We start from the raw sequence: 25205 nt of genomic DNA, 5'->3' as shown, positions 1-25205 counted from the left end.
TTACCTGAAGTCTCGGCCCTGCCCCGCCAGGGATAATCACTTTGCTGAACTGGGGGTTAATCATTTCTCTTTTTGTCTTCCTAGTTTTATGAGGCATGAATGCATCCCCAAGCAGTGTATTGTTTAGTTCTGCTTGTTTTTCAACGTGATCTAATCGGAATCAAGGAATCACACGGTGAGTATTTTATGTCTTGCTTTTCCGGCTCTATGCGTGTAGAGCCTTCCTTCCTGACGTGTGTAGCTGGGTGGAGTAGTCCGGTGCAGGACTTACTTACTTACTCTTATTGTTAGTTGTTATCTGGACTGTTTCTAGTTTGTCCTATGCTGCCAGGAAGACTCTAATGAGAGTGGCTGGCCTTTTAAAATGCCCCTCCTCCAGAGCCCCAGGTTTTGCCTCTGTACAGAATACCGGGCCTGTAGCTAGATAGCTAGAGTTCTGGGAGTTCCCTGCAACCACGAGAAGATGGGATTCCCAGGGGTCCCTCTGCTCCCTGGCCCGGCCTCACTCACACACAGAAGCCTTCTGCTCTGAACCTGAGATTCCCCACCCCTGCTCTAACAGCAGGGAAAACAATGGCCTTTTCAGAGGCAGTCCAGATTTCTGAGTCACACCCCTCTCCCTACTATCTGCCCCCTTCTTCCCAGGTAAGAGAACAGAGTTCTCAATGAAAGGGCTCCATTGATGGGCCACAGGGCGTGAAAGCGTGAGAGCCGGAGCAGGAGGGGGCCAGGCTCTGCCCTGCCATCTGGCCCACACGGTGCTCACATTTGCCACATGGCTACAGGGGGAACAAAGGAAACCGGACCGTGGTCAGGGCCAGGCGTGTTTCCCTCTGTTACATATATTGTTCCATTTAAGGCTCATATAATTTTAAAGGTGGAAAAACAACAACAAAAGATGACTAACACTTCTGAGTCCACACCGTACGCCACTGTGCTGAGTGCTTCAGATACCTCATCCCAGTGGGTCATAACCCATGACAGGGGTGAGGAAATTAATTTAGGAGGTTAGGACCAGCATCTAAACAAAAGGAAACAGACAAGACTGGAAGGAAGATGAGAATACTAGAGCGTGTCCCGTAAACTAAGGGTAAGTACTGTTTTGTGAATTCTTTCTGTACCTTATATTCACATATATTTATCTCTCTGCACTGGGTCACAATGTAAACTATATATCTCTCACTGTGGATAGAGGCTAAAAAATCTTAAAACACCCTTTCTTGTCTCATTTATTTCATAACCATCCTGACGTAGGTTCAGTTACTAACCTAATTTAACAAGGAAATAACTGCAGCTACTTCCTCGGCTTCATCTGGGCCACACAGCTCGGTCACCAACCACCCACCAGCCTCCCGCTGCTCTGTTTCTCTTTCCTCCCCCAGAACACGTGCTGCAGCCTCAGCCTGGGGCATTCTCCCCGCCCCTCTCACCAGCTCTTTGCACAGCTGGTTCCTTTCCATCCTTCAGGCCTCAGCTTGGGGGTCGTGTCCACAGAGCCCTGGTCCCCAGCCCGAGCAGCCCCTCTCCTGTTCACGGCCGTGTCGATGTGTCTCCTTGTTGCTGTCTGACTTCCCCACTACGACTCCAAAGGAGGTAACGTCTGATGCCCTCGCCTGTGTGTACCTGGCAGCAGGCATTCCCTAATCTGTTGGTTGAATACAGACACTCAAGTTCTCACAATTGGTAAATGGCAAAGATAGGATCCCAGCCGGGGGAGGGCGGACCCCTTGACCCCTGCACTATATATGAAAACTGCGAAACAGCACCAGTAAGTGTTAGCGCTTGGCTGGGTCGGACTTCGACGCCTGTGCTCTATTAGGTCAACGGGGTAGGGGAGCCATGGGGGCCTCGCTGAACAGCCTTTTGTGGTCGGCTGAGAACTTGGAAGGGGTGAGTGAGGAGACAGCAAAACCTCAGGCTAGAAGAGAAGAAGTCTGCCAAAGAACAGAGAAATACCAGAAGAAGTCCTCAGAGCAGCCAGCTGAGAAATGAGCTGGTGACTGGGACTGGAGAGGCGGGGCCGAGAAGCCTGAGGACCAAGGCCAAAGGAATACCCTGGCCGTGCTGCCACCTCGTGGCTGTGGAATGCTTGGCCCACAGGAAAAAAAAAGAGAGGTGGGCTGGTCTGTGGGTTCATTCTTCAGGGGTCATTTACTGAACACCTATGCAGGCCTGGCTGCTGGGGCCTGGAAATGAGTCTGACACGGCTCCAACGTCCAAGGACCGCTGTTCCCTACATCCGGGCAGTGACCCAACCTTGAGAGGTTTACCTCCCCCTTTTCACAGTAGCTTGTGGGGTGCCCCCTCCCCAAAACAAGACTGAGAGGGCAGAGATGACCTCTCATTCGTCTCTGAAGCTCCAGCACCCAGCACAGGGCCCAGCACATCAGAACAGTTACAGTGGCTACAATTTAATAGGTGCTAAGTGCTTCCAAAGACAGCGCATCAGTTCCCACATTTTACCTCTGAGGTACTTACGAGACCACCAAATAGAGATGTCAAGTCAGTGTTTATTTCAGTATGAGCCTGGGGTTCTTGGAGAGGTCAGAGATGGAGAAATAAATGTGAACACCACCCACAGATGTGTTCAAAGACCAGGACCTCTCAACGAGTTTCGTGTGCATGTGACTCACCTGGGGTTTTTGCTAAAATGCATATTCTGATTCTGCGGTCCGGAGCGGGCTCTGAGAGTCTGCATTTCTAACAAGCTGTCAGGCGATACCAATGTTGTTGGTCCACAGACCACACTGTGAGTGGGAAAAGTCTGGAACAGAAGTTGACAAACTATGGCCAGAAGGTCAAATCCAGCCTATGGCCTGTTTTCCTACCTCCAGCAAGATAAGAGCAGTACTTTTATTTTTAAAAAGGTTAAAAAAGAAAAGAATACGTGACAGAGACCACTAGTAGCTCACAAAGCCTAATATATTTATCTCTGGTCATTGATGGAAAAGGTCTGCCAATCCCTGATCTGGTATGTCATCCAGGGACAGGAGGCACAGCGAGATGAGAGAGGGATGAGGGTGGAGCCCTGAGCCAGGCTGTTATAACTTCCAAGTTGCCATGCCTAGTTTCAGTAGGAAAAATAAGAATATAATGCACTGTTTGTGTGCTTCTGCTAAAAAGACAGTGAGCCCTGGAAAAGGTGAGCTAAAACCTGAGGCTCCCAGGTAGGAGTGTACAGCACTGGGGAAGAGGTGCAGACATCTTCGGGGCTGAATGGAGACGAACACCTGTCATCTTGATAATCCACTGCCTCTTTCAGCGCTTATCCTGGAAAAAAATGACAAAAATAGAAAGACGGGGCAGTAGCCACCACCCACTGTGTGCAGCACCACAGAAGTACATGTGCTGAAAAAAATAATATGAAAGGGAGTTCTACAAGGTTGCTCTGTGGAGCAAAACCTTCTGAATTTTGGGTGAGGGTGGGGAGGGTGGACAGAGAAAAGGGTAAGGCAAGGGCAAGGGGTGCAGCAGAATAACGGTCCCAGAGCCTGTAGTTTGGGGGCTGCCCCACGTCGTGTTTGACTACAGTGTTTGGCTACTGTCATGCTTCGTCACGCTGTGTTGACGACTATGTCTGCTTAAATGTCAGCGCCTGAGAAAGCAAATACAGCCGTCCATTTCCGTCAACGGGAACCGATCAATCTGGCCCTCTTTCAACAAAGGACCGGGCTCTTTTGCTTCCAGCCGTGAAAAGTTTGCTTGTCTCACATTAAGCATTCACATATATTTCCGAAGGACAACAAGAGAACCCTTTCTCGGGGGTGCGGAAAAGACTAAGTCTATCCAAAAGACTGTGGCAGGATATCCGTAAAGCCAAACTGTTCTTAAATGCTGGAGGACAAATAAAGACAGAAGGATATTATAAAACTGTCCTGGGCTGCAAAGCACATTCCAGAATTTCCTGGTTGGAAGGAACCTTCAAGGTCAACCAGGCTGCCTCATGCTTCCCACGAAGCTGCCTCCTGAATCTAACCGTCTAAAGGAGAAAAGCTCACATCGCGTCTGGCTTTAGGCACGGAATATTCTTCTTCTTCCACTTCTTCATAAATTAAAAAAATACTTGCAATCAAAACCAAATCACTGCCTTTTAACCCACACACCCCTGCCCTTCTCAAGTCCTTCGTCAATCACACTGTCTCCCCCCTAGAAAGTGAGTTCCTTCAGGGAACTAACTGATCTTGCAGCACCCAGCACACTGCTCATTCCACAGCCGCGTGGTGAGCAAGTCCTCAGTCGACTAAAAAGATCTCAGTTTCTCTGCCACCTTTTTGCCGTGTGATCTTAGACACACAGCATTAACCTTCCCAAATCGCATTTTCCTCACCTGTAAAGTCCTATCACGATAGGGCTATTTTGAAGACTAAATACAATGACACATGTAGAGTACTTAGAATGGTGGCTAGCACAACAGTAAGGGTTTCATAAGTGCTGACAATCATTATTACTCAATTAGTAGATGAAACCGTTCCATCCTATGAATCACACTCTCACCCCAAAGCACATCACACCAGAACTGGGTTTCTCAGCCTCGGCACCGTTGCCATGTCTTTGTTGTGGAGGCCCATCCTGTGTTTTGTAAGATATTTAGCATCATCTCTGGTCTCCACCTTCTAGGTACCAGCAGCACCCCACCTCCCCAGATCTGACAGCCAAAAATGTCTTCAGAGATTGCTCCTTCCTCCATAGGGAACCACTGCACTAGAATATGCAAATCAGTTGTGGAGTGGTCACCACACCCCCTAATTCCCCACCATCCCACTCTCCCCACAGGCAGCCACCTCCACCCCACGTGCTCACCACTCAGTTGCCTTGGAGGGAACAGGTGATAGGTGCTGTAGATATCATTGGAGAACTGCAGCTGGAGCTCAGGGCTGCCCTTCAGGAGCTGGGCAACGTGGTCCACCTGAAATGGTGTCTTCTCCAGGATCACAATGGCATCCTCTCCGTCCCCATCCCCAGAAGCCTCATTAACCTGTGGGTGAGACACCATCAGTGGGCCCAGGGGCAGAACCACAGGTGAGGCCTGGAGAGCAAAGGTAAAAGGTGTAAAAGCTCCCAGGGCCTCTGCAATCCCAACACCTGGGATCTCCTTCCCTGCAGTCTTCCCTCTGGGGAAGTCTAGCCGATGGCGCCCATGTTTCTTCTCCCAGAGAAGGCATCTCATCAACCCAAATCCTTGTGGCAGCTCTCACATCCTCCTTCTAAACGATGCAAAGCTTCTCAGCTGTCTTCTAGTTTAGGCTCACAAGGCCTCTGTCAAATTCTCCCCATACAGATGAAGAAACTGAGGTCCAGAGAAGACTGCTTGCCCAAAGTCACACGAATAGTCAATGCTGAAACAGAAACTAGAATCTGGGTATCCCAACAGGCTTCTAGGTCGAAGGTTCTCATGGCTAAAATCTTCAGCAGGTGCTGCAGACGGAAGACAGGTAGGGGTGAGAGAACCAGACAGAACCTTGTAAAAAACAAGTTGCAGGGACTTCCCTGTCAGTCCAGTGGTTAAGACTCCACGCTTCCAATGCAGGGGGCGTGGGTTCAATTCCTGGTCTGGGAACTAGGATCCAGCACCGCCAAAAAAAAAGAGAGAGACACAGAGAGGCATGGAAGCCTTGGCCAGGTCCCCCTGATGCTCTCAAAAGTGAGAGCTCCTGCCAGGAGTTCTGGAGAACCCTTGGCCAGCGTCCTCACTAGTTCTTGAGGTGGTCTCCAGTCTCTCCTCAGCCCCTGCTGGAAAGCTGAGCACATGGCATTAGAGGCAGCGGTGTCTGCCTACCTGAAGATACTCTGCTCTCCTGAAGACCAAGGATGGTAACTTTCATCACTACGTCCCCCGCACCCAGCTCAGTGCTGGACAGTCAGAGCGTGATATGTGGAACTGAATCACCAATTTAATAAACTGTCTCCTCGGCTGGGGCTGGAGTTCTTTATAGCAAGGATCAGACTTCCCAGTCTCTATGTCCCTACCTGGGGCCTGGATGAGCAAGACCGTCCGGCAACACTTGCTGGGTTCCTAGCAACTTACAGGTTTAATGAATGACTGATGACTGCTTAGGGACTTCAACATGTGATTATGAATCGGCAATACACTCTACAAATGTTAGGTTTTTTTAGTAAAAGAGGAATTAGGAAAATCAGCCCTACGCGTGTTAATTCCCTTAATTTCACAGGTAGTCTTGCCTCCTCCACGAACTAACCCCCCTGCATTTTAGTGCACTCTGCCTTCCCCGCTCCCCACCGAGGAATGTGCTTGGTATTTTCTGAAGAATCTAAAAAAAGAAAAAAAAAAAAATCCGCCTCCGAGGCGACGATTGGGTCGCTCCTTCCCGCATTCCCTCCCCAGGGCTGCCTAATGGTACCTTCCCGTGTAGGAAAATGATTTTGTCCCGCGCAGACTCCCTCAGCACTTTTTTCACTCTAAAGCCGGAGAAAGGTAAGCGGACAGGGGCAGAGGTACCATTCCCAACGCCCGCTTCTTTCCCCTCTGTGCTGAGCGCCTCCGCCTCTTCGGCATCCACTTCGCGCTTTCTCTTGTTGGGCTGCGGCGCTGTGTCCGCCATGCTGCCCGGCGGGAGGTGTGCGCCTGCGCGAACCCGGCCGCGGCCCCGCCCCTCCCGGCCGCCTCCTCCCACCTCAGCCAAGGGGCGGTGACTACAACTCCCGACGTGCTCCGCGCCGGAGGTCGCATCCCTTCCGGCCTTAGGGAGCCTCGGAGCGCTGATCACTGGGATCCACCCGGAACGAGCGTTTTAATTCAAGTTACCTCCCCTTGGTCCCCTGGTGCTAGCCGGCCCGAGTGGAGGCCGGTGCTGAGGGCAGCGAGAAGGCAACAAGTCCCTAAAGAGGCGGGCTAGAGAGGCTGCAGGGGAGAGGGCTGCCCCAGCCTCCCAGGGGCAGGAGCCAAAAGACGCCGTTTGGACTCAATGCGTTGACACTTTGGTTGAATGCACATTTTAATCAGAATTACACCCACATTGATTAGAGTGGAAGGGATGTTTCAGAAATCTGAGCCAATCTATTTCTTGGTCAATTTGTTTTTAGAGCAAGCCCTTAAATCATTTCCAGTTTTCACCCGTTTTCATTTTACAGAAATGTTCATCCTATTCAGTTCTCAGTACTTTTGGCTGAAAAGGTAAGTGAACAGGGACTGAAATACATTTCTAAAACCTCCAGCCTGGAGGCTCCTGCCCCTCTGTATCCACATTACTGAACCGAGCTTGTGTGTGCTCCCCCCAGCCCGCCAGTCTACCCACCCTGGGTTGCGGCGAAGGAAAGTAGTAAGGCTCTCAAGGTAGGGCCAAGCAAGGAGAGTGGGCAGCTCATGCTCAGAAGACTTGAACTCCCTGATGACTTTCAGAGATGCGATTTTAAAGACAAGATGAGGGAGAGGGTCATGGGGTGCCTGATAGCTCCTGGACTTCTTCTGATTGGTTGGTGGTGATGTAACTAGGTGGTATTTCTGGAGTCAACATCAACCTTCTAGTTCCAGAGAGGCTGGGAGTCTACGCAGATATGGTCAGCACGCAGTTTGCAGTTAACTTCTTCCACCTGGTGGGGGCTTCAGTCTCTGCAAAATAACTCAGGGATATGGCTCAGGATATTATCTCTAGCCCTGGAGGAGGAACTAAGGGTCCTTGACTTTGTTTTATGGCTAAACTATTACTATTTTTGTCTTGTTTGACTGTTTTCCTTTGTCTCTGCATTTCCTCACTTCTCTGATTCAACTTGCTCTTTGGAACTCTGGGAAGGCCTAGGAGGCTGAAGGTTTTCTACAGACTTGAGATGGGGGTAGTGCTGGGGTCTGCTCCCAGGAAGGCCTCACAGTGTCCTGCTCCGTTTCACCCACTTTGACCATGTGTCCACCGTGCTACCAGGGTTGTGATTTGCAGCATGAATATGATTCATCCATCGGAGTTTCTTTTCTTTTTTTGGCCATGTAAAATTTTTACTGATAATTTCTCTGCAACCTCCCAGTGCTCGAGCACACCCTTCCAGCGACCAATGGCACATCAGCATCATCTCCTGAGCAGTGAGCTCACCCCTGCTGAAACCTGCCAACTGGAAAAAAAACGCACAATGTAAAAGTTAAAAGTTATATTTTATTCAGGGACCTTACTGAGGACTACAGCCCGGGAGACGGACTGTCAGGATAGCTCTGAGGAGCTGTTCCAAAGAGGTAAGGGAGGAGCCAGGATATATAGGAGATTTTGCTGGAAAAAAAAAAATGTAGTTGAACATCAAAAGGTTACTATTAGGGGACTTCCCTGGGGGTACAGTGGGTAAGACTCCACACTCCCAATGCAGGGGGCCCCGGTCCGATCCCTGGTCGGGGAACTAGATCCCGCATGCGTGCCACAACTGAGGATCCCCCATGCCGTGATGAAGGTCCCACGTGCCACAACTAAGACCTGGAGCAGCAAAAATAAATACATAAATAAATACTATAATTAATTAATTAATTTAAAAAAGATTACTGCTAATCACAAAAAAGAGACATCTCAAGTTAATGATTTTAGTGCTTGTCTGTGTATGGGAAAATGCAAGAGTCTGGGCTCCTTGGAATTATTCCTTAGATATGCATCTTAACTATCTAGGGCCGGTATCCTCTTTTTCTCCATCCTGAATTCCCCTCAGGTGCACCATGGGGTGGCTGTGTGGCTGATGGCTTGATGGTGGCAGTATTTGTTGTTTACTGAAATGGCAGGCGACATTTTTTTTGTCAGCAAACCATTGGTATTTTCTACTCGCCACCCTTACTTTTTAAATTTTTTTTTAATTTGGTGGGAGGGAGCATATTGGGTTTTCAAAGCCCTGTTGGGTGAGCTTGCACTAGTCCAGTTAAACTTATAGCACTTTCTCTAGCTCCTCTTCCCCGTCCCCCCATAAGCATGAGTGACCAGCTGGGCTATTAGCAAGACTGGTTGAAATATGGTGGCTTTGGTGGAAACTTCAGGAGAGTGAAGTCTCTGCTTTCCAGAAAAATAATTGTCACTCAAAGTGAAATTTTTCTTTGAAACAAGTTTTTTAAAAAAGAAAAGAAACAGCTCTCAGCCTTAGTGCCATCTCCTGAGAAACCTCCGTGCCATGAGAGCGAAGTGGAGGAAGAAGCAAAGGTGCAGGCTCAAGCACAAAAGAAGAAAGATGAGGCAGAGGTCCCAGTAAAATCGTACACCCATGGAGGCCACAGGAGCAGAAACAAGGGAAGCCAGAGGCCAGGGATGCTGGTAGAAATTGTTGGGCTGCATACCTACTGTCTAGAACTTGTCTCAGTGGATCTGGAACATGTATGCCCATTCTGATTGCCTTGACAACCTTTGAGAGACCCACCTTGCTCACATCAAAACGACCCCTTGTGGTCCTTTGCCCTGGACCTGTGTCATTCTGTACTAGTTCTGTTCTCAGTTGCGGCTGAATGTAATGTGTACAGTAAATCATCTCTTTTGCTGTCTTAGCTGAAGAAAAAAAAAGAAAAGAAAAGAAGCATACACTTGGCCCTTGAACAACACGAGTTAGAACTGCAGGGTCTCCATATACTCAGATTTTTTTTTAATAGTAAATACTGCATTACTACATGAATCCACAGATACGCGTCCAGAGGGTCAACTGTAGAGTTGTAGCTGGTTTTCTACTGCACAGAGGGTTGGCGCCCTTAAGCCCCACATTGTTGGAGGACCAACTGTATAATGCTAATTAGAATATGCATAAGGTCAGAATTCTACTCATAAGAGGGCCTGGCTCAAGGAAAAGATGAGCTCATAGGGAGCCTCAGCCCCCAGAGGACCTGCTGCAATACCAGACAGCAGAGTGTAAGGGACCTTTACAGCAGTAAATCTTCACTTGGCTTCAGAGGCATTTGTCTGCTGATAATTTTTTAGTTCAGCTTGTTTGGAAACATTAGAAGGCTCTGCACTGTCCTATCCAATAGCCATTAGCCACATGTAACTTTATATTTAAATTAATTAGAATTAAATGAAATTTAAAATTCAGTTCCTCAGTCATACAACCACGTTTCAAGTGCTTGATAGCCACGTATGGCTCGCATGGCTCGTATCACATTGGACAGCACAGATGTGGAACATTTCCATCACCACAGAAAGTTCGACTGGACATTGCTGTATTAGAAGGTTGTTACTGGGAAGCCCTCATCTATAAGCATCAATCCTTCCATTTTCTTGCGGAATCTCAAAACTTCTCCCTTTTATTTTACTTATTTATTTAGTTTAGTTTAAAGAAGGACTAGACACTTCCACTTCAGGTAGTATGACAGACTAGATATTCTAAAAACAATCAGCTAAAAACTCCTAAACATTCTGGATGCAAAATTTAAAACATCCCTTTGGTTACATTCCTGTGCTCCCAAGAAAATAAAATCTATAGAATAGTAAGTGGGTATTGAAGCTGAAGTTCTAAGGGTGATGGCTTGTTCCTAGAAGTCTAGAGCCTCGGGCTTTAAAATGTGACGTTTAAGGCGCAGATCTGGGCTCATGCAAGCGAGGAGTTGGAAGAGAAAACTTCCCAGCGAGCCAAGATCTCTAAAGGGCCCCCACCTCAATGAAAGGGCCAACTACTTAAAAAGTAAAAGAAAAGCTGCCCTACTAAAGGAGACAAGATGTTTAGGAAACTTACCTGCCTCAACATCTGGCTCCGGAGGGGAGAAGAAAAAAAAAAAGACAAAAAACCCTGAAAATTTGTAATCACGGGCCAATCTCCATGCAGGTTTAGAATTCAGATTCATACTGCCTACATGATCCGGGAATTCAAACTGAAAAATCTATTTCAGCCAGTTTTGTATTCTTCACTGTTTACGCCAAATCGACTCCAGAAGAAATGAAAAATCTAAATAGATCTATAACTCTTTAAGATACAGAAATTGGAGTTTTAAATCCGCCCCACTCTCCCCCTTGCAAAACACGCTAGGTCCAACTGCATTTGCATATTAGTCTACTAAACATTCAAGGAGCAATTAATTCCAAGCTTTAACTCATCAATGAATAGAAAAAAGGGACCACTCCCCAATTATTTTAGAAAGCTGATATAACCTTGGTAACAGAGCCAGAAAAGGATAATACAAGAAAGGATAATTATGGGCCAATCTTACATACGGATATACATGTAAAATAATGAAGAAAATGTTAGCAATCTGAATCCTGCAATTTAAACAAAGGTAATAATACATCACGATCAAGATAAGTTTACCCCGGGAATATAAGACCAGCTTAACATTAGAAAATCTAATGTTATTCACTGAATTACCATTTAAAAGGGGGGAAAAAACATCATTTCAGTAGATGCGGAAATTTTAGAATATATTTCAAACCCATTCAACATAAGTAAAACTCATAATCAACTAGAAACAACAGGAAACTTACAGCTTGTTAAAAAATATGTACCAAACCCAAAACGTACAACAGATACCACGTATAATGGTGAAATGTCTGACGCATTCCCTTTGAAATCATAATTTAGACAAAGTTGTCACTTTCAATATCTTACTGGTGGTCCTAGGCAGCAGAGAAAGATAAGTTTTTGTTTTGTCTTGCAAATTATATGATTGTCTTTATAGAAACCCAACAAAGTCTATAGTCTTATAGAATAAATAATTCAGTAGTTTGCTTATATTAAATCAATATGGGGGACTTCCCTGGTGGTCCAGTGGTTAAGACTCCACGCCCCCAATGCAACGGGCCCGGGGTTCAATCCCTGGTTGGGGAACTAGATCCCACATGCCTGCCGCAACTAAGAGTTCGCATGCGGCAACTAAAAAAAAAAGATCCCGCATGCCGCAACTAACACCCGGTGCACGTAATGAGAAGCCCACGCACCGCAACGAAGAGCAGCCCTCACTCAGCGCAACTAGCGAAAGCCCGCGCGCAGCAACAAAGACCCAACACAGCCAAAAACAAATAAATAAATTTATAAAAAAAAAAAAGACCCAGTGCAGCCAAAATGAAGGAATGAATGAATGAATAAAAATATTTTTTTAAAAAAACCTTTTACAGTAGCAACAGAAAATATGACATACTAAGGAATAAATCTCATAAAAAATGTGACTGACCAATATGGAAAAGATTTATAAAGTTTTTATTGAAATACATTTAAAGACATGAATAAATGGAGACATGCCATTTTTATTAGGAGAAAGATTCAATATAATTAAAAAATCTATCCTTTCCAAATTAATCTCTCAACTCAATGTAAGTCCAATAAAAATATTAACTGGCCTTTTCCTGGAATCTGACAAACTGAATAAACAATTTACATGAAAGAGTAAAGGAACAGGAAGGGTGGAAGTGATTTTCATGATTAAGAGGAATGGGAAGAGCTGACTATTAAGTTATCCAGGTTTACTAACAACAACAGTACATAAGCCACGGTGCCACTGACACAGGGATACATCAACAAAGGGAGGAGGCTGGAGAACCCAGGAGCAGACCCTCACGTATGACAACGTATAACAGCAGTGACATCACAATCAGTGGGGAAAGGATGGACTAGTCAGTAAATAATGGCTATTCAAATGAAAAAAAAAAAAGTATCTCTAACTTATAAACCAAGAGCTACAAAAACAAACCCAAACAAAACATCCAGGTGGATTAAAGACCTAAATGTGAAATACTTCCAGAAGAAACTACAGGAGTAGGGAAGATTTCCTAAAGAAGACACAAAAAGCACAGACTACAAAGTAATAGATAAAAGTTTTCACATTAAAAAATAAAGCTTCTGTTCTTTAAAAGATACTGTTATATGGTGGTCATTTTTTTTTAAACTTCTAATAATTTAGAGAGACATACTTAAATATTTAGAATAAAATAATACCTGCGATTTGCTTCAAAATGATCTTCGGTTGACTAATGGGTAAGGTTATTATTAATAAAAGCTTATCTCTGAGTTGGTAATTGTTGAAAGTGGGTGATAGGTATATGGGGGGTTCATCAAACTTCCTTCTTCCTTTTAGTGTATGATATATATATTTTTTAATAAAAAAAGGCAAAAGGAAAAAAAGAATATTATGACAATGGGATACCAGTGTTCATCCACCAGCTTATTAAACACTTAAAAAACTGATAAGTCTAGGGAATTTCTTGGCAGTCCAGTGGTTAGGACTCGGTGCTCTCACTGCCGGGGCCCGGGTTGAATCCCTGGTCAGGGAACTAAGATCGCACAAGCCGTGCAGCGTGGCAAAAAAATAAAATTTAAAAAATCTGATAATTCTAAATGTTAGCAAGAACATGCAAAAGTGGCAACTCTTATGCACAAATGGCAGGAACATAAATTGCACAACCAATCTGGAAGAAAATTTGGTATCTTCTACCAGAACTGAAGGTGCGCACGCTTCACTACCCAGCTGTTCTCCATCTAGGTTAAATCCTAGAAAATCTTGCTCTTGGAAACATACACAAGAATAAAAATGCTCACAGGCTCATTGTTTTCAACAGCAAAAAAACTGGAAACAACCAAATGTCCACTTTTGTAAAAACATGTGCGACTGAATAGTGGTATATTTACATAACGGAATGAAAGTGAATTTACTGCAGCTCCATGAATCAATATAGACACATCTTACAAACATGGCAAAAAAAAAAAAAGAGGAATTTGCAGAATATAACACCATTTATGTAAAGTGTAAAACCATGTAGAAGTTAATATATTGTCAGGGATGCATACATATGTAATAAATTTCTAGAGAAAAGCTAAGAATGATAAATTCAAAATTCAGAATAGTGGTTACTTCTGGTGGGAGTAGGGAAGAGCATGTAAGGGCACAAAGGGAGCAACATGGGGATTGTGAGGTTTGGCTTCTAAGCTGGGTGTTGAGTACGTGAGTGTACACTGCATTATTCTTTAGTCCTTTTGTATGTAATAAGATAATTTGTAATTAAAAATAAAATTTTTTCACAATATATACAAATAGAGAATCATGTACAGTTAAAACTAATATGTTATATGTCAATTATATCTCAATTTAATATATATATATATATATATATATACATTTTTTTCAGTAAAAGGAGGAGATGTGGTGGGGGAAGAGGGAGAAGAGACACAAAAGTACACATCAGGGGAATCATAAATTCATTTCAGTTCAACAACCAAGTTTTACTAAGAACGGATGAATGAAACTCTGCCTGTCCTACAAGGTAGACCATCGATCTGCCAGAAGAAATACACTGATTCCTCTGAGTGCAGAGGTGAAGGAACTACTGTAAAAGCAGGAGTTCTAGCCAGATGCCTGATGAGGCCCCCATATGTCAGAGCATTGGTGGGTGGGCTTTTGATCCCAGCTAAAGGGTCTGAGCTTTCCTCCTCTTCACCCCACCTGCTCCCTCCCCTCTTCTGTCCCCTCTTCAGACTCATTTCTAGGTGTGAGTCTTTAATGACAGGCGTGCAGTGAAAACAAATACAGGACAGTATTTGTCCTGTAGACGTGCTGAGGGCATCTTCCATGCAGCTTTCGGAAGTGAACGACTCACTGGGAGACGCCGGCAAGAGTGTGAGTGTGAAAGACGCTATACCTGTTGTTCTCTCCTGACACCTGTTCAGGGCTTCCGCAGGCAACTGGGAAAACCCCCCAGCTGAGGCACGCAGTCCAGGCTTCCAGCTCCTTACTCAGGTGAGCCACCTCTTCAGGAGGAAGGCACCTAGACACCAGTGCCCGATTCCAGGGGAAGAAGACATGGGCACGATGTGCCAGGCTTCACGTCCAGTCACGCAGGAGGCAGCCCGTGGGTGATGTCTTGGTATCACGCTTCCTTCCACCTCCACTTTCTGGCTTCCCCAGGCCTTCTTGGGGGAGTCCCCAGCTCCCTCACAGCCTTCCTGGGGGAGTCCCCAGCTTCCCCGGGACCTTCCTGGGAGCCCATGGTTATGGAGGCCACAGACAATCTGATCCCAGGGTCACATACAAAGTGCTGCAAACTTACTCCTCACAACTTGGCACATGTATGGAACCCAGGGTCCTAGGCCCTCTCACTCCATTTCCAGCTTTGCTCCAACTGTCTGCATCCGTGTTGATGTGAGAAGTGTCAGCTGAGGGTCTGCAGATCTGAAAGGGACGAAAGAGAATCACATGGCTCGTCACCCTCCTCAAATCCCAGCATCTCTGTTTCCCCCACATGTCCCTGTCTTCGCTACCTTTTAATCTATTTTACTTCTAAACCCACTGTAATACAACGCCCCTCCCTGGATACGCTTATGGTAGGCAATTCTTTCCTATTATTTTGTACCTGTTTGCGTTACTAAACCAGGGTCCCTCCTGGCATTTTCCCAGCTCTTGGTGGCCATCTCCAACCTGACCTCAGTGAGAGAAACCTAATACTATTAATACTAATAATGATAATAGTGACTTATATTTATTGAGGACTTGATAACGCGCTAGGCCCGGCCTGTCACAAGTACTTTACATGTGCCAGGCCACGTTCTGAATTTACTTAGTGTACATACTTATTTAGGTATATAGTTTCATTCTCATTTAACCAGTGAGAAAACCCAGGCACAGAGCAGTTAAGTAGCTTGTCCAACTGACACAGTTATTTTCCCAGAGCCTGCATTCTGAACTACAGGCAGACCTCAGAAATACTGCAGGTTCAGTTCGAAACCACCACGATAAAGCAAATATTGCAATAAAATGAGTCACACAAATTTTTTGGCTTCCCAGTGCATATAAAAGTTGTGTATACACTTTTTTGTAGTCTATTAAGTGTGTAATAGCATTATGTTTTTAAAAACAATGTACGTGCCTTCACAGAGAACTATATTCAATATCCTATGATAAACCATAATGGAAAAGAATATAAAAAAAGAATGTGTATATATATATCTATATCTGAATCACTTTGCTGTGCAACAGAAATTGACACAACCTTGTAAATCAACTACAATTCAATAAAAAATTGATAAAAAATACAATGTACATGGCTTAATTTAAAAATGTTATTACTAAAAAAAAATGCTAATCATCATCTGACAACGCAGGGTTGCCACAAACCTATTTGTAAAAAAAAAAAGCGCAGCATCTGCTAAGTGCTCTGAACTGAAGCCTGTAGTAGGCCACACTGGGTGTTTCCTAAAAGCCCAAGTAGAGCAGGCGCTATGGCTGAAGCCCCTTCCCCTTCTCCCTTCCCCGTAACTTACACCGCGTGACAGCCTCCTTGACTTGGCGAAAGCCACCGTCGGGACCCCAGCCGTTCACGAAGTACATGAATCGGAGCTCGGCGGGGTAGGCGGCTCTGCTGAGGCCTGACATCAGGGGGATGGTGCGGCCCTCCGCCCCGGGGGCCTCGCTCAGCGCCTGCAGCATCTGGTACTTGCACCACGGGTCCCGGAGGAAGCCCGGTGTGATGAGCAGCACGCGACAGTGGCTGTTGCTCAGCGCCTGGCACAGCTCGGACACTATGGCGCCGCCGGGGTCTGCGTCGCGAAGCTGCAAGAAGCAGCGCAGGCCGGCGGCGCTGCCCTCCAGGTAGGAGACCAGCTCCTGGGCGGCCGCCAGGTCCTCCTCGCTGTGGCACACGCACACATCATAGTCCTTGCTCCAGCGGCCGCTGCTGCTGCTACTGCTGCCGTGGGCGCCCAAGTGTGTCGGTGTCGGTGGCGGGGTGGGAGACGCCTCTGAGCTGGGGCCCAGGGGTGGGGGCCTGTCCGAGGAGCTCGGCTGTGAACCGTCACTGCGGGTGTTTTCTGGGGAGACGGGCGTCTTTGTGGGCTTTCTCGACAGGGCCTGCCTGAACCAGTCTGCGGGGAAGAAGCACTGCTGAGGCCTGGAGCTTTCAGCAGGGGTCTCCTGGCGACCCCCCCCAGAGAGGAGCCACCGCGGGGAGGAGGTCAGCCCATCTCCCCTGTCCACCTTCTTCTCACAACTGCTGCTCTGCTACTGTGTACATCCCTCAGGACTTGCCCCAAAGTCTCCCTTATCTTTAAAGGTTTCAGGAACACATAAAAACTCTGGCAGCTTTATAAGTCGGCAGGGATGTAATGCCGGCCTGTCTTACCATACTGCATATTCTGAAGGTGCCAAGAGAATAGATCTTAAAAGTTCTCATCCCAAGAAGAAAATAAATCTGTAACTACGTATGGTGATGGATGTTAACTAGACTTGTTGTAATGATTACTTCACAATGTATACGCGTGTTGCATCATTATGCTGTACACCTGAAACGGATAGAATGTTGTATGTCAATTATACCTCAATAATTTTTTGTAAAGCTTTTGGTATAACAACAATATGAGGGGAAAAAAAGGAAGAAAGGAAAGGAGGGAGGGAGGGAGGGAGGAAGGAAGGAAGAAAGAAAAGAACTCTGGCTGTTTCACAAGCCTGATTGGGAAAGATGGCTTTGCTCCACGCCCTTCGATTGCTGGTACCCCCCTAGCCTATCCTAACCAGAACTTCCCACAAGCTGACTAGTCGACAATCCGTGAGTCAGGAAGTAGAGCTACGTTAAGCTGGTAAAGATCAATTAGGCCCCAAACCCACTTTCAGCATTGAGGGGAGGTGGATTTAGATTAAGGGGCTACCCACTATGGGAGGGAGAGAGCCAGGGATTGTCATCTGTTTGGCCCTAAGAAATCCTAGCTTGTTGCTAAATGGGTAAAATGGAAATGTGCAAGAGGACCACTCACTGCCCAGGGTACCTGAAGACCTTAGAGCTGAGTGAGCCGGGGCCACACTTTGGAGTGGGGCACACAGATTTGATTGTGGACCTGCTACTTGCTTTCTATACGACCATAAGCAAGTCAGTCTATGTCTCCACTTCCTCTTCTGTAAAATGGGTTCATTTTAGTTGTTGTTGAAGATCGGCGGAGATAATGCAGTGTCTGGCATACTGTGAGTACTCCAAATGGTTTCAGCTCAGCTTCCCCATTTTGACCGGGACAGAGAGTGTGGTGTCCTGGAGGTTGATTTGTTTTTTCTCTCTCCTTGGCTCCTACCTCTGAATGGTTCAGGGCGATTTAGTTAAAAAGAGACACCCTGTTAAGCACTCAGCACAGTGGTTTCCAGGCTGGGAAGACTAGCTGAGCACACTTGGGAAAGCTGTGAGCCAAAAGGACTGAAGGCTCCCTGATGCACGCCCCCTCACTCCCCACAGAGCCTGTGGGCACTGAAGTCAAAGCAGGACCCCCCCACGCCCACCCCGTCAGCCCCCCTGCGTCTCTCCAGGGCCTGTGTTTGGGGGCCAGGCAGCCTCCTGGAATTAGGAGTCTGTGTCCACTCACCAGCCATTTTGCCCAGAGGCTTCTTGGACCTGGAACGAGGAGCTGGCACGGAGGTTGATGATGCCATAGTGGTGGGCTCCAAACTAACCCCATGAGATCAGGCATTGGTAAAGTGGGAGAAGGGAGGGGACCCAGTCTTGACCTCATCCAACATCCATCCTACAAGAGACAGAGAGAAAGGATCACAAAAGCTGTACTTAACCTTACTCCCAGTCCCAGTGGGTGGGCTCTGGCATTTCTTTCTCCCTTGGTGCCTGACAGAGGCTCAGTCTCTAAATCGGTCCCTCATCCCTTAGGGAATTAGGGACAGACACCACTGGGATCAGGTTGCTAGCTGAACCCCGATCTGTGCAGCCGTCAGACTTACAGAGTATGAGCTCAGCATGACCAGCAGAGTGACTGTTCTCTGCGCCACCTGGCCAGGGTTGCATTCGGGACCTGGGGAAGGGCGGCTGGCAGGCAGCTCGTTGTAAGAACTTCCTGTGTAAATGCTGAAATCAGAGAAGAAGGTCTGTTACTATTTGGACAAATAATTATGTATCAAGGTAGACAGATGTTGAGCAGTAGAGAGAGAGCACGTGTAAGAAACCTTGGGGGAGTTTTCCTCCAGGTCTGCCTTCCCCTGAATAACTCCCTCCCTCCATCCACCCACCCAATCTCCCTCCACTCCCTCCCTCCCTTCCTCTCTCCCTCCCTCCCTCAGCTGTACATAGTGGTAAAGGCTGCAGACTCTGCAGGCAGAGGTCCTAGATCTCATCTCTTATGAACTGTGGCCTCTGGTAAACTACTTTACTCTTGCTAAACTTTAGCTTTTTTGGTTTTTTTAATTTATTTTATTTATTTATTTTTGGCTGCATTGGGTGCTTGTTGCTTGCTGCACGCAGGCTTTCTCTAGTTGTGGTGAGCGGGGGCTACTCTTTGTTGCAGTGCACGGGCTTCTCTTCGCGGTGGCTTCTCTTGTTGCCGAGCACGGGCTCTAGGGCGCGTGGGCTTCAGTAGTTGTAGCACGCGGGCTCAGTAGTTGTGGCTCGTGGGCTCTAGAGCGCAGGCTCAGTAGTTGTGGCACAGGGGCTTAGTTGCTCCGCGGCATGTGGGATCTTCCCAGACCAGGGCTCGAACTCGTGTCCCCTGCATTGGCAGGCGGATTCTTAACCACTGCGCCCCAGGGAAACCCTAAACTTTAGCTTTTCCATCTGTGAAATGGAAATAATACTACAGCCTGCTCAGCATTACTGTGAAGATTACATGAGATGATTTACGTAAAATGCATGGCTTAGAAAATAGTGTGGGTTAGTATGTATTTAAAATAATCTAGATATTGGAGGGATCTATTCAATGTTATTCCAAATTCTGGAAGGTGTTTGGTTTGGTTTTCTTTTTTTGGTGGGGGTGGGGAGAGAAGGGATTGTCAAACGGCATCTAAATTTATATGGAAATGCAAAGGACCATTAGACGGGCAAAACGCCATGGCCATGTTCTCTTCCCACCACAATGACCTGATGTCCCTGATGGTGGAGGCTCTTTCTGCCTAGGTCTGGGAGGACATTGTGTGGAGCAGAGCCCACCCTGGTCCAAGATGGAGCCACTGTGTTCTAGTGGCTTCTGAAGATGAAGGGCTGGTGGAGAACTTGGTTCTAGAGCAAGGACTGCTTTCTCACTATTTGATGGATCTACAGAGGTCAAAACAGCCCCCTCCCACATCCGGGAACTCACAGAGAAAACGGCTTGTCTGAATAGACGCGCTGAGATAAGAGTTTTCAAAATTTAAAGAATGTCCTTCAATGTTGGACAAAAATGCTTCATTCTGCTAAATGCTGAACACCCTTATGCCAAGCTGATGAAGAGAAGACAAGAGATACTGATGATTCATGAAAATATATCAAAGTTCAAAAAAAAGGAGAACTTCAACTGCAGCAGTAGTGGGTGCAGGGGTGTGGGAGCAGAAGCAGGAGTGAGACGGACTCGGGACCAGAAGCACATTTGAAAGAGCAAAGCAGAGAGCTGCGAAGCGAGCCAAAAAGACGTGAAAAGGGGAACATTAACAGGGACATGCGTTTCTTTTCCTACCTAATATTCTTTGGATTTCAGCCCCTAAGTGGTGAGATTGAGGCAGTGCCTGGTTAACCACTGTTAGGTTTTGAAATCCTTTTCCTGGTCAGGAGTCGCTGTTTCTTGACATCTTCATTTCAACCATTCAAGATGTCCTTCCCCTCCCCACCCCGCCCCCAGCAGTAGACACAATGTTACTTGCTTTTTATATTATTTAAATCTTTTTTTCAATTGTGTTTTAATTTGAAAATTCATCATTTTCAAATTCATCATTTAAAAAAAATCTTTTTTTCAATTGTGTTTTAATTTGAAAATTCATCATTTTCAAATTCATCGTTTTAATTTGAAAATTCATCATTTTCAAATTCATCATTTTCAAATTCATCATTTGGCCTTGATACACTTAAAAACTGGAGAATCATTTGATATTTTTAACGACAGCCTAAAGGTTCAAAATTAACATAACACTTTACTTAACAGATGTAGACAGATCTAAGTTTCAGTTTCTCATTTTATCAAATGACGTGCCCTTTTGGTGATACATGCTGATTTGGGGTAGCTGCCATTTTTCATTGCTTGTTTAAGAAGAAATCCAATTGCCCAACAGCCACTGGAAGTGGATTGGTATAAGCCCTAGTGACTGATGTTATGGAAAAGTTCAAACACAGGAAATAGCATCTTTGACAAAGGATAATTGAGTAAGAATGCAGACCAGTTCCATTAACTGTATACACGGTCTACTTCCTAGAGTCTAAACCATACTGCATTTTCCTTGTTACTTTTTCAGTTCTGTACAGCTGAGGCTGTGGAGCCATCACATTCAAATACGATTAATCTTTACAAGATTTAATAACAGTCTGTATCGAGATATGGTCGAGATATGGGAGACATAATTGTCAGGCAGGTGAGAAGATAATGGACCCAAATCTCCAACTGGAAGCTCTCATCCCTCACTCTGTCTATTCTCTGATCTGTTATGTAGTCACTTTTCCCTGTGCTTTGAAGACATTCATCCAGTAGAATGATATACACCTAAATACCTACTTTGTAGATAATTACAAAGACTTGATAGAAGATTAGTAAAGAGCTTCTTCAAAAGAAAAAGAGGGCTTCCCTGGTGGCGCAGTGGTTGAGAGTCCGCCTGCCAATGCAGAGGACACGGGTTCGTGCCCCGGTCCGGGAAGACCCCACATGCCACAGAGCGGCTGGGCCCGTGAGCCATGGCCGCTCGTGTACTGAAAAAAAAAAAATAGGAAAAGCAGTAGCCTGTTACCATCAGTGTTTTTAGAATGCTTTTTCAATATTACATGAAGGAACTTAATATGTGAGGTAAATACTGTAAAGTTTCACTGTATAAAATCCAAAGTGTATTAAGTATTATTCAGTATCTAACTGGTCTCCAATATCTATTATATAGGGAATGTTCTGAAACCTATGAAGGCGTATGATTATGTATCTTATATAATTCGTATCCCATTTCTGTTAAGCTGGAATCACTGTCCGTGGTGACAGCACAGTGGTCCCCAAAGACACACACATCCTAATCCTCAGAACCAGCGAAAATAAGCTACCTTACTTGGCAGAAGCTGACTTTGCAGATGTGATTAAGGGTCTGGAGATGGGAAGATTAGCCTGGATTATCCAGGTGGGCCAGATGTAATCCCAAAGGTCTTAGAAAAGGAAGACAGGAGGGTCAGAGTGAGAGAAGAGATGTGACAACAGAAGCAGAGGTGGGTGTAGCGTGGGGCTGTGAGCAAGGAAGGTGGCAGCCTCTAGAAGGCGGAAGAGGCAAGGACCTGGATTCCTCCCTAGAGCCTCCAGAAGGAATGCAGCCCCGCTGATCCACTTCAGACTGTGACTGCCACAACTATAAGATAATCAATGTGTGTGGTATGAATCCACTACGCTTGTGGTGCTTTATTACAGAAGCAATAGGAAACTACTACACCATGTTTGATTGTATGTGAGGCTAATGAATGGGGAAAGCATTGAATCTGAGTGCTAAAAACTGGTCTGCTTGGGACTTCCCTGGCGGTCCAGCAGTTGAGGCTCTGCGCTTCCACTGCAGGGCGGGGCGCAGATTCGATCCCAGGTTGGGGAACTAAGATCCCTGCATGTCATGTGGTGCGGCCAGAAAGTAAACAAAAACCGGGTCTGCTTAAAGATTTAAATTGTTTGAGGGAGTTTTTCACTTCTTTGATGGATAAATTCGTATCTACTCTTCATGTGATTTTTGACTTTAAGAACACCGGTTTCAAAGGCTCCAACACTGGCTTCTCAAACATTTGCTGAAACGCTTGTCAGGGAGGATGCGTTAGAACTTGCAGGACAATGTCTGTAAAAGTGCTGCAATTAATTGTTAATAGCTAGAGAGGCACAATACAGTGTTTCTGAGGAGTTACGGACTGTGGTGGACAGACCCTAAGGTAGTCCCGTGTTCATACCTGTGAGTGTTGGGCAGGACCCATGACTTCTTACCAATAGAATATGGCAAAGGTTGTAGTATGTCACTCACATGATTGTGTTATTCTGTAGGGTGTGTGTTTGCATATGTATATAAATGTATATACACATCATATATATAGTAACAATTGTGTGTGTGTATATGTGTATATACATACAATACAATACATACATATGGTATGTATATTTGCTATATAAGATGTGTATAGGGTTTCCCTGGTGGCACAGTGGTTGGGAGTCCGCCTGCCAATGCGGGGGACGCGGGTTCGTGCCCCGGTCCGGGAGGATCCCACATGCTGCGGAGCGGCTGGGCCCATGAGCCATGGCCGCTGAGCCTGCGCGTCCGGAGCCTGCGCTCCGCAACGGGAGAGGCCACAACAGTGAGAGGCCCATGTAACGCAAAAAAAAAAAAAAAAAAGATGTGTATATATAAATATAACATATAAATGAATATTATGTACATATGTACGTATGTGCATGGGTGTAGGTGTGGGTGTAAAAATTCATCTTAGCAGACTGGAGAGAGACTCCCTTGCTGACTTGGAAGAATTTCCCATGTCATGAGAGGGCAAAGTGTCAAGGAACTTCAGGCAGCCTCAAGAAGCCAAGAGTGGTGTCCAGCTGATGGCCAGCAAGAAAGCAGACCTCAGTCCTACAACTTCAAGGAGGTGAATTCTGCCAACAAACAACAACCTGAGGGGGCTTAGTAGAGGGTCTTTTCCCATTTGCATCTGTGATGGCACTGCAGCCCTAGCTAACACCTGGACTGCGGCCGGGTGAGACTCCAGCGGAAGACTTAGCCAAGCCTTTCATGGGCCCTTGACCCACAGAAACTATGAGATAACAAATAGGTGTTGGTTTAAGTTGCTAAATTTGTAGTATTTGTCATGCAGCACAGAGAATGAATACAGGGACCAAACAAAATGATGGGTTAGAATGCCAGTTCCCGGGCCCCATCCCAAATCTACTAAATCAAATCTCTGGGTGTAAGGCTTGGGAATGTGATTTTTAAACAAGTACCCCAGGAATTCCCTGGCGGTCCAGTGGTTAGGACTCAGCTGTCTCACTGCCGGGGCCCTGGGTTTGATCCCTGGTTGGGGAACTAAGATCCTACAAGCCGTGCAGTGTGTCACAAAAAACAAAAACAAAAAACCCCCCAAAAAGCACAAAAGCCACAAAACAAAAAACAAGTACCCCAGGATTCTGACGTAACTAAGGATTGATCTAGTGGGCTGCAGCCGTGGCTCCTAAACTAAGCTGTATATCATTATCACCTAGAGGGCTTTCAAAAATATAGCTGCCCCTGTAAATTCTTATTCAATAGTTCAGAAGTAGGGCCCCCAAATCTGTATTTTTTAAGAGCTCTCCAGGTAACTCTGACACAAGGAACCACTCGTCTCGATTTATATAAGCAGTGGAATAATTGAAAATTGCCTGGCAAATCTTGGGATTTGATTTTGTGAAATAAATTTCAAACTGCTAATTTTGCTATAAAGTCAGATTTAAGATGGGACTCTAGCAGGCAGAAAACTGAAGTCTTATAACCTGTATTAAAGTAAACCATTGTGCTGAAGTTTTGCTAAATATCTAACAAAGTACATATGCTTTCAGCACTACATTTTGTAAATTCTGAAGACTTTTAAACATGTCAAAAATTTCAAATATATGTGTGAGTGTGTGTGTGTATATAAAAGCACCCACTACTTTATTTTTATTTAATATTTTGGCCGCGAGGCTTGCAGGATCTCAGTCCCGGGACCAGGGATCACACCCCGGTCACGGCAGTGACAGCGCTGAATCTTAACCACTAGGCCACTAGGGAACTCCCTCAATTTAATTATATATCAAAAGTATTGTTACTTTGGTTGTTAAAATCTAAAACCTTAGCTGTATTTTAGTCACATAGGAATATATCTTACTGACCAAACACGGAATGTGAAGCATTTTAATTAGTGTTGCTGTATTTTGCAAAATGTAGCAAATTGGTCTTTGGAAAACAGTTCCTTAGTTTTAGAAAACTGCCTTAGTTTTGAAACTATGCCACATGCGTACTAAAGGTCATTTTAAACTGAAATGGTGTGAACTTATTTTGTATTTACTTTGCTGTAGGTCTCAAGTAAATACGCAGGCATTGAATGTAATATAGATTGTGCCAGCAGTGAATTTAATGACGGATACAGTTTACAAATTATGCCTTTATACATTAGTTCCCTTTTGAGCTTACAGAATGACTGCTCTTTATATATTTTTGAAAAAGGCTTTGGGGGGGGGCAGTTAGATTAAAAAAAAAACTAAGATTTTTAAAGAGGAACTTTAAGAGGACTTCCACTACCAGAATAATAAAAACTTACTATAAAGCAACAGTAGGTTTAAGATCCTAGTGGGATATTCGCATGGAGACACATGCCAAGCCATATGTTTAAAATGAGTCTGGAGTTGGAAGAAGGCGGCAGGGCCAGAATTATAGATGCGGTAGTCGTCAG

General features: G+C 45.5%; 2 protein-coding genes and 1 long non-coding RNA gene across 5 annotated transcripts in view; 1 reads left to right on the top strand and 2 right to left on the bottom strand.

Annotated features, from left to right (window-relative positions):
• DCPS (decapping enzyme, scavenger) overlaps positions 1 to 6601 on the bottom strand; it is a 35530-nt gene extending 28929 nt beyond the window's left edge. For both annotated transcript variants that reach the window (XR_010946349.1, XM_067751545.1), the window contains exons 1-2: positions 6360 to 6601; positions 4801 to 4975 (exon numbers count right to left, since the gene is read on the bottom strand). Coding sequence is in view for 1 of the 2 variants with exons in the window: in XM_067751545.1 (XP_067607646.1) it covers positions 4801 to 4975; positions 6360 to 6560 (376 nt within the window). In the remaining variant the exon portion in view is untranslated. The remainder of the gene's footprint in view (positions 1 to 4800; positions 4976 to 6359) is intronic.
• Positions 1 to 12532, top strand: part of LOC137231039 (uncharacterized) — a 19786-nt gene extending 7254 nt beyond the window's left edge. Inside the window, exons 2-4 of the long non-coding RNA XR_010946358.1 lie at positions 85 to 175; positions 878 to 1090; positions 1468 to 12532. This is a non-coding gene — a long non-coding RNA (uncharacterized lncRNA). The remainder of the gene's footprint in view (positions 1 to 84; positions 176 to 877; positions 1091 to 1467) is intronic.
• TIRAP (TIR domain containing adaptor protein) overlaps positions 12065 to 25205 on the bottom strand; it is a 16443-nt gene continuing 3302 nt past the window's right edge. Inside the window, exons 2-6 of one of the 2 annotated variants that reach the window (XM_067751546.1) lie at positions 19924 to 20044; positions 18578 to 18701; positions 18211 to 18369; positions 16132 to 16731; positions 12065 to 15043 (exon numbers count right to left, since the gene is read on the bottom strand). In XM_067751546.1, the coding sequence (XP_067607647.1) occupies positions 15024 to 15043; positions 16132 to 16731; positions 18211 to 18277 (687 nt within the window). In that variant the 5' untranslated portion in view covers positions 18278 to 18369; positions 18578 to 18701; positions 19924 to 20044 and the 3' untranslated portion in view covers positions 12065 to 15023. The remainder of the gene's footprint in view (positions 15044 to 16131; positions 16732 to 18210; positions 18370 to 18577; positions 18702 to 19923; positions 20045 to 25205) is intronic. The other variant, XM_067751547.1, reaches the window with a different exon arrangement.

The sequence above is a fragment of the Pseudorca crassidens genome, chromosome 9 (assembly GCF_039906515.1).
Source record: "Pseudorca crassidens isolate mPseCra1 chromosome 9, mPseCra1.hap1, whole genome shotgun sequence".
Classification (NCBI taxonomy): domain Eukaryota; kingdom Metazoa; phylum Chordata; class Mammalia; order Artiodactyla; family Delphinidae; genus Pseudorca; species Pseudorca crassidens.
The sequence above is the reverse complement of the archived record's forward strand: the minus strand, read 5'-3'. Positions and strand labels throughout refer to the sequence as shown.